Genomic DNA, 8,989 nt, shown 5'->3' with positions numbered 1-8,989 from the left:
TACTATTCACATTTGGAGAAATATTTTTTTATAATAATATTTTCGATTGGTTTTAAAGATTTACAAACACAGTGGATACATTAGGATAAATAATAATAATAATAAATTAAATAAAAAATAAATAAACATAAAAACATATATTAAAAAAACAAATATATTAATCAAAATAAAAACAATGATTTTAACTGAAATAAATGTTTACAAACATTAACATTTGTTTTGATAATTGTTATACACAAGAACATTGTCAAGGTAATACACACACAATCAATATAAATTATAAATAATAAAACACACACTCACACACATCTTACAACAAATTGAAAATGATTAATAATATATTTAATAAAAAAACTAAAAAGTTACAAAAACAACATAAACAAAACATAAGTTGTGAAACGACATAGAACACAGACAATTGTATACAATAACTACAAACACTGATACACTAGGAAAGCCTCTAAATACATGGATTTACTTTTAAATATTTCTTAATAATATTTAGTTTTTTTATTCTAATAAAGAGATTTAATAAGTGAGTTTAATTCAATTTCAAAATGGGGATAGGATAAAATACCATTAGCAAACTTCTGCTTTATGAGTGAAGAATTTGCCATATAAAATAAAAAATGAACAATAGGCCTATACTCCAAGGGTCAATTTTTTATTATCATTATGGTAAAAAAAAGTATTTCTTTTAAGCTGAAAGAGTGTAGCTAGAAACGGTGCAACATTTGCCGAATCAAACATGTGAGAACCTAGGTCAGTCCAACATTGATTGGATATAGTGCAACCAAAAAACAGATGCTTTGTAAACAAATACAAATATTGACACATTTTACAGCTTTCGCAGTGGTACTATATCTTTATTAAAATGCGCATTTCAAGCGGAATACTGTGACGCCATAGTGTGGAACTCCTCACAGCGCGCGCTCGATCCAAACGGACTCTTTTGATTCGGTTCACGGAAGTCGCTCATCACTCTGTTTAGCGTTCACTAAACCGGATTAGGACATTGGGATATTGATGTGCTGTTGATTTCGACTGTCCTCCAGAATGCGGTTGGCGTGTTGGCTGGTGTTCGCGGGCTGTTGCTCTCTCACGGCGGGGATAGAGCCGATCAGCACCAGCATCGCAGTCGGGATGGCCGCCGCGCTCACCGGGTTTCTGGCCAGTTACCAGAACGTGCTCTATTACTTCCACGAGTGCTGCAGACCGGAGTGGATCTCATTCAACAAAACAGGTTTGAACGGGAGGTTTTGTCATATTTGTAGTAGGAGGCTATTGGACGCAATATGGATGTGCGTTTGATTCCAGTGTTGCAATGTTGATCATATGATAACCTATAAAGCCACATTTCCCTTATATTAAAATGAACTAAATCCACATTTATCTTTATTTACATTAATCAATTCCCTACATTTGAATACCAAACAAATATACAGCTAGGACATGTAGAATATTAACTTTAAACAGCCTCTTTCTTGTATTGATATTTTGCTACTTCCTGATAGTGTTTAAAATCAGCATAAAAATGCAATGCAACGGACACTTCTATCATATATAATCATGCATCATCTGGAAATATGTAATTATGTAGTCTACTATTATTATTATAGCACTAATTCTTGTATTGGTGCTGATGATGGAGATGTATATTGGTTCCCAATCAATTTGAATGCAATTCATATTAATGAATGACGATGTAAGTCACTTTGCATAAAAGATTGATCGTTTGCTGACTGATTAAATGTAAATGTAGTGATAATATATGATTCGCCCCGAAATCATAACTAATCTATGTAGACTGATTTTCACAGGTTTTTTTTATCTGCAAGTAGCCTGAGTTCATTTTATTTAACTTGACACTTCTGGAGTGTAATTCACCCAATCTTCGTCTGCATATATATAATTTTAATATGAGCATGTATATACAGGTTGGCAAGATTTTGGTGGCAAATTGACCAGTGACAATCAACATGCACTATTGAACTGAACGCTGCGCGCATGCGTCATTCGTCGCGCACAATCGTCGTCACTTTTCCTCAAGTAGGAAGTGCAGTCTGTGAGTGAGTTGGAGCCTTCGGTTTTGTTTTGTTTTGTTTCTCCGTTTCCCATTAAAAGCATCGATGTTTTATGTAGTAAAATGAAAGCTCGGCCATGGACATCTTTACTGCACTGCATCCTGGTCTCAGGGCTGATCGTGGAGGCCATAGAGCCCGTGTCCACATCACTGCTGGTGGGAACAGGAGCTGCTATGCTAGGCAGGACAATATATCGCTATTTATATGAAACGTGTGATGAGAACTGGGTCAACTTTAATGCAACAGGTGAAAATGTGATCACAATGTATACTATAGTTGGATTTGATCATCCACTGATCATGCATTTGTGCATTATGTCCCGTAAAAGCACCAAAAAGCCACTTAATGCTTCTTTCTACCGTTTCTATAATGGTTTACATTTATTATTTTTTAAATATAACAGCCAGATTGTGTTTATTTTTAAAATGATCATTGTAAAGAAAGAAACTTGTCTTATTGCAGGGTTTGTATAAGGTGCTTGAATTTGACTTTTTTTTTTTTTTTTTATTAAGTCCTGGAAAACCCATTTATATAGTGCTTGAATTATTGAAAGACAATAATGAAATTAGAGTTAAATTTTTTTTTCAATGAAACAACATTTTCATGCAAAATTAAATTAACACTGCAGCCTGTCTGATATAGATATAAAGACATTTCTCATGACTGTGAACATGATATTGTTATCATATAATAAACATCTAAGTAAATGATACAGCTTTCATTCTTCAGGTCCATCATATTCAATGGGGGAAAAAACAGTTTGAATAAGGAAAGCGATATCTTTGTCATAGTATCCTTTTAATGATTAATGTTGCCATAGTCATTGCATACTTTATTTTTGCCATTTTGTTTTATTAGTATATTTTTATCTGTTAACCTTTCTTAGAATTTGAAAGATAAAGATATTGTTTGATAAGTGAGATGTTACTAGTCCTAGGATTTCGTTTTACAGTGTCTGTACGAACCCATGATTTCTTTCAGAATCTGTTTGATTTGATCAGCCAACATTCATCAAACAATGAAACTTGTTTTGTTGTCTGATACATGCATTTATTTATTTGAAGTGCAGCTGTTCTGTATAAAGCATATGATTGCTGTAAATGTGTCCTCTCGTCCTCAGGACTGAAGTATGACCTCGACACCAAGCTGTACGGGCAGCACGTTGCAGCTCAGGTCATCCTGAAAGCCGTCACGGGCTTCATGAAGAACGAAAACCCGAAGAAACCTCTGGTTCTGTCGCTCCACGGCTGGACCGGGACTGGGAAGAACTTCGTGAGCCAGCTGATAGCCGAAAATATATACGAGAAAGGGATGTCGAGCAGTTTTGTTCATCTGTTTACAGCAACGGCACACTTTCCTCACGAGATGCACATCAACACATACAAGGTAATGTGTTTTTTTAATATATGTAAATACATGGAAATGACTATGTATTTCACTGCAACAACAAAATGCAACCAGTCAAATGTTTTAAAGTCACATCTGTACAAAATGTATGTTTGCAATTATTTAGACCCAGTTACAGGAGTGGGTAAAGGGGAACGTATCCATCTGCCCACGGTCCATGTTCATCTTTGATGAAATGGATAAAATGCATCCCGGGCTGATCGACAGTATAAAGCCTTACCTGGACTTCTACGACAATCTGAACGGAGTATCGTACAGACAGGCCATCTTCATTTTCCTCAGGTCGGTGTTATTGTGTACTTATGTGTAAACAGAAAATTTAAATCTGTAAATAATGTAATTAATGCAATTGGTCACTAGTTGCCATTTTTTAGTGTGCTTGATGGGCAGTACAGACTAGAGTCCTGCGCGGGACTGTTTTCTTCATCCCGCTCCCGCCCGCGCCCGCGGAATTTCTGACCATTACCGCCCGCTCCCGCAACGTATGTGTTACACTCCCGCCCGCTCCCGCAATATGTATGTCCACTCCCGCCCGCACCCGCAAAACTTGGAGAATTTATTCCCGCACAATAATAGAGATGCATTGACTTTGTGTCTTCTCCCGTCCCGCAGGAAAAAAAAGCGCGTATTTGTATTGCTATTATTAAAGAGATTCATGGGGTTGTTGGTTTCGTTTCCCTTGCCTGCATGTATTCTGACGCACTGATCAGGAAGATGAATAGTAAATGTCAGACTTGCCTTGCTCAGGTTTTGTGCTGTAAATACCTCGTTTAAGGTTCTTTTCCACATCATTGACATCTCCATCATGTCGTTAGGCTACCTCCCGATCCCGCAGGGTTTTTTTTTGTCCGCCCATTCCCGCCCGCAACAAAGTTCAAACCGCCCGCTCCCGCGAGATTTGCGTTGGGTCCCGCGGGACCCGGCGGGACTCAATCCCAATGCAGCCCTCTAGTACAGACCAAACATATTTTTCAATTTTTATATATATATATATGCATTTATTTGATCAAAAATACAGTAAAATATTCGCAATATTGTGAAATATTATCACAGTTTAAAAGATCTGTTCTCTATCAATTTTAAGCAAAAAAACTGTATTCAACATTGATAATAATAACCATTATGAATAATTGAGCACCAATAATAATTGAGCAAATCCGCATATTAGAGTGATTTCTGAAGGATCATGTGACACTGAAGACTGGTGTAATAATGCAGAAAATTCAGCTTTGATCACAAATAAATTAAATTTTACAATATATTCAAATAGAATTTTCGAAATGGAACTTTATAAAAAAAATTGTAGTATATATTTTTGATCGAATAAAAGCAACCTTGGTGAGCAGAAGAGACTTTGAAAAACCTTTTTTTTTTTTTAATTATTCCAAACTTTTGCCCGCTATGTATTTGCTCTGAAATGGCATAAAACGCCTTTTTATTTATCAGAGGACCCTTTTACACCCAGTTGTTTTTGTCTTTATAGTAACGCCGGCGGTGAGAATATCGTTCAGGTGGCTCTGGATTTCTGGAGGGACGGGAGAGAGCGAGAGGAGATGCAGCTGAAGGATCTGGAGACGGCACTGACACTGTCCGTCTTCAACAACAGAAACAGTACGTCACATGCCTCGTATCTTTCTCACATCTGCTAAAACATGGAGCCAAAAATTCTCTTGACAATCGGATCGTTATGCATTAAACTGAGTGCATTTTTAGTAATTGTGTTTATTATTTTCACTGTAATTTGTTGATGATTTCCAATATAATGAAGATCTCACAACAAATGTATTGTCTTTTTTTTTTATTTAATTGCCCCATTATATTTTTTGTTACCTTTCATGCAGTGTGAAATGTAGCTGTTTGTGAATGAAAAAGGAGTGTAAAAGGAATGTAAAAGTTTTAAAGTGCACAACAAATTAAGTTATTTTTTAAATATTAACCGTCTCCTAAAAACAAGAATCGATTCTGAACTGCTGAAATGAGTCGTCAGTAATTCCAGTCTCACTTCCTGTTGCATACCTACGTTACGTAACAATGTAACAAATTAGCATAATGCCAGCTTATGGTCTTTATTGGCTTCTTGTGAACAACGTCTACTTTGACCCTTAAACACTGTAGTTGTAGCCGAGACTGGAAGAGTTTGGTTCGTGTTTGTTTGTGGTGTCGAGAAGATGCTGTTTTCAGTGCTGCGAATCCACTTTGATGCACTTCAAAAGTGTGAGGACTCCGCTGGAATTGATACAGTAAAACTGACGCCATTGTTACTGTTTGTATCACTCTGTGTATCAAGTGCTGAGGAAGATCTGGAACTGAAATTGAGAATGTTAATGAGCGTTTCGTTTCCGACATGCGCTGTACCAAGCGGTCGACCAATCACAACAGACTGGGCCATCTGTCCAATCAGAGCAGAGTAGACCAATCACAACAGACTGAGCCATCTGACCAATCAGAGCAGAGTAGACCAATCACAACAGACTGAGCCATTTGACCAATCAGAGAAGAGTAGACCAATCACACAGACTGGGCCATCTGACCAATCAGAGCAGAGTAGACCAATCACAAAAGACTGAGCCATCTGACCAATCAGAGAAGAGTAGACCAATCACAACAGACTGGGCAAAATCAGGAAAGTTTAAAATAGGATAATAGAGGCACTGTAAACATTTACACGCTTGTTTTGTTTTTCTTCTCTCCATCCACAGGTGGTTTCTGGCACACTAGTTTAATCGATAAGAACCTGGTGGATTTCTTTGTGCCGTTCCTCCCTCTGGAGTACAAGCACATCGTTCAATGCGGTTTGTCCGAGATGGTCTCCAAGGGTCACGTCCCGGATAGAGAAGTGGTTGAGATGATGGCCCACGACCTGAACTACTTCCCTAAAGAGGAGCGCGTCTTCTCCATGCAGGGCTGCAAGGTCATCCCCAGCAGGCTGGACTTCTATGTTTGAGCGAGAGGGAACAAAGAAAGACTCAAAAACAGCAAACTGGTTATCGTCTGTGTGCTTTTTTCACAGAAATCCCTTCTGTTATTCTGCAATAGAAAGAACTGGAGCGGAATTGCTCCCCAGACATTACAGCTTTACATGATGCCATGCTCTCGAAAGACTCTAAAGTGAGATGTTTTTTATTCAATCACTAGTGTTTTATACACTAATGGACTGTTTTATTGACGCCGCATCAGCTGCTTAAGTCCTTCTTTTCAAGGGTGTTTCTGTTGAAGATAACGTAGCGGAGGAAGCTTTTTTTTAAAGACTTTGCACATTGGAGCTCCAAAAAACACTGGCTATTGGTGATTTTATATGTTGATCTGTATTAATTGTTATCATGAGAGAGAGAAAAAAGTATTTGCCTTTATCTTGAAATATATCACATTTATTACTGCCTTTTTAAAAGAAAAACGATGTGTTGAGCTGTTTTGGATAAAGAAGATCATTAGCTAGAAGACAATTGTAGCTTAACCTGGATCTCATTGAAACATGATCATTTGTTTATCCAATTCATCACTGTCAGGATTCAGATTTGTGTTGTCGATTTTAAGTTGCAGTTTCACAAATACTCTAGTGCCACTGGTTCTGATTGAAGGTTTTGTTGAGTAAATCACAGTGCCTGTATGTCTTAAAATATATTATAGGCACTTGTCATTATTTGATGATCTGGTTTGAACATAATTTCACATTTTTGAAACGTTTATGAAAATAATTTTTGAGATGCACCTAGCCCTAGATAAAATGAAAAAAAGAAATACTTGAAGGATTCTACATATTGATTTTGATAAAGCTTTATGACCAAAACAGACTCGATTGGTCTTGAGAATTTTATTTTTGTACACTTTGGCAAGTTAATTTATATTACTTTTTTATTGAGATTTCCAGTGGTCCATGATAACTGAATACGTTTCACAGTCACAGACATTGCTGGAAACAATTAAGTTTTCACTTCAAATTCTAGCCAATGTAATACTTTAAAGCAGATTGAAAAAATATTCCATAGCTAAAAATCACAATTTCAAAATTCCTTAGTATTTGTCCAATTGACAGGGTTTCCACAATCTGATGTGTAATTTTGTTGGTTTTCTAGTAATTCTGAGAGCCACATTATGTAACTCTACCTATAATCACCAAGCTTGTCAGTGAAAGGTCCTAAGTCCAATAGGAACATTTTTCTTGCAGACTTGTTTAGAGTATCTCCACCAAAACTCTACACAGTTCTTCTGGCTGATCATATTATGATATTTTTCTATGAAATTTGAGGTTTTATGGTTTTCCCAGAATAGTCAATTAAAAATCCTAAAATATCCCTGAGATTTAAATTGACGGAATGTTCGTGAATTCAAATTTTAACTGTCAAAACTCACACACACGCTCGCATGGACACATTTCTTTCTCTTAAATGCCACACTAAAATGAGTCTGTAAATTATTAATTTGCTGCGTAATGTTTATGGCATCGGAATGATCTAAATGGCAGGTGAGAAGTGCCCCAGGATACCATGTAAATACAGGTGTAATACTGTCTGATAATGTCACAATATCATGGTACGTACCACCATAATAAAATAGAACAAAATTAAATATCTGCTCTCTTAAAGGGATAGTTCACCCAAAAATGAAATACTGTTATCAATTACTCACCCTCATGTCACTCCAAACCCGTAAGACTTTCATTCATCTTCGGAACACATAAGATCTTTTTGATGAAATATGAGAGATTTCTATCCCGCCGCCATCGACAGCTACGCAACTACCGTTTTGATACTTCAAAAAGTTCATAAAGAGGTTGTAAAACTAATCCATATGAATTGGGCGGTTTGGTCCAATTTTTTTTGAAGAGTTTATATGATGAAAAGATTGAATTCAGGCTTTTATTCACATAGAAACATTCATGAACTCACACATCAGCTGTGGTAAACAGAAGCTCAAGCTTACGCAACACGTTTGAGCTTCAGCAAGAACCAATGAGGTTCATTCTCGTGTTGAGCTTCTGTTTATGTTCGCTGATCAATGTTTATATGTGAATAAAAGCCTAAATTAAATCTGTTCATCATATAAAGCGATCGAGTCTCTTCAGAAGATTTGGACTAAACTGCTCAATTCATATAGATTCGTTTTATGATCTCTTTATGAACTTTTAGAAGCGTCAAAGTGGCGAATGTCGATGGCGGAAAGCTTTCAGATTTCACCAAAAAGATCTTCATTTGTGTTTCCGAAGATGAATGAATTTAGGTCTTCGGGTGAACTATCCCCTTAACGCAGAATGCAGAAACATTCATGAAAAAATAATAAATGCAAAGAGAAACAGCTGAAAATTTTATTTGAAAATAAACAGCACTTTATTTCTGATCCACATGTTTTTGTGAGCATTGGGTCCAGATGAGAAGACGAAACTCCATCAACTGTCTGCATATCATCCGGTCTTGTGATTTCAACACTTCCAGTACACTGACAATAACAACATTATCCCACGCAAGAGCCGTTCCCGGCTGTACTCGAGAGGCACAGTTCCA

General features: G+C 36.8%; 2 protein-coding genes across 3 annotated transcripts in view; one reads left to right on the top strand and one right to left on the bottom strand.

Moving 5' to 3' along the window:
• Nucleotides 1-944: 944 nt before the first annotated feature.
• tor1 (torsin family 1) lies at nt 945-6,579 on the top strand. 2 transcript variants are annotated; one of them, XM_056266114.1, is made up of 5 exons: nt 945-1,243; nt 3,205-3,470; nt 3,598-3,773; nt 4,975-5,102; nt 6,191-6,579. In XM_056266114.1, exons 1-5 carry the CDS (start codon nt 1,057-1,059, stop codon nt 6,433-6,435), a joined length of 1,002 nt encoding a protein of 333 aa, XP_056122089.1. In that variant the 5' UTR covers nt 945-1,056; the 3' UTR covers nt 6,436-6,579. The 2 variants fall into 2 exon arrangements, with proteins under 2 accessions (XP_056122089.1, XP_056122090.1); XM_056266115.1 differs by lacking the exon at nt 945-1,243 and adding an exon at nt 2,026-2,330.
• Nucleotides 6,580-8,779: 2,200 nt separating this feature from the next.
• Nucleotides 8,780-8,989, bottom strand: part of nsa2 (NSA2 ribosome biogenesis homolog (S. cerevisiae)) — a 7,829-nt gene continuing 7,619 nt past the window's right edge. Inside the window, exon 6 of the mRNA XM_056266121.1 lies at nt 8,780-8,989. This exon is cut by the window's right edge and continues 90 nt beyond it. The gene's annotated coding sequence lies outside the window, so the exon portion shown is untranslated.

This window comes from Rhinichthys klamathensis, unplaced genomic scaffold, assembly GCF_029890125.1.
Source record: "Rhinichthys klamathensis goyatoka isolate OS25496 unplaced genomic scaffold, OSU_Roscu_1.1 h1tg000245l_1, whole genome shotgun sequence".
Taxonomy (NCBI): domain Eukaryota; kingdom Metazoa; phylum Chordata; class Actinopteri; order Cypriniformes; family Leuciscidae; genus Rhinichthys; species Rhinichthys klamathensis.
The sequence above is the reverse complement of the archived record's forward strand: the minus strand, read 5'-3'. Positions and strand labels throughout refer to the sequence as shown.

Excerpts from the sequence above, each read along its gene's own strand:
- tor1 (XM_056266114.1), top strand. The coding sequence starts at position 1,057 with ATGCGGTTGGCGTGTTGGCTGGTGTTCGCGGGCTGTTGCTCTCTCACG. Across the intron at positions 1,244-3,204 it reads GATCTCATTCAACAAAACAG|GACTGAAGTATGACCTCGAC; the intron begins GTTTGAACGGGA and ends TCTCGTCCTCAG. Across the intron at positions 3,774-4,974 it reads GCCATCTTCATTTTCCTCAG|TAACGCCGGCGGTGAGAATA; the intron begins GTCGGTGTTATT and ends TTGTCTTTATAG.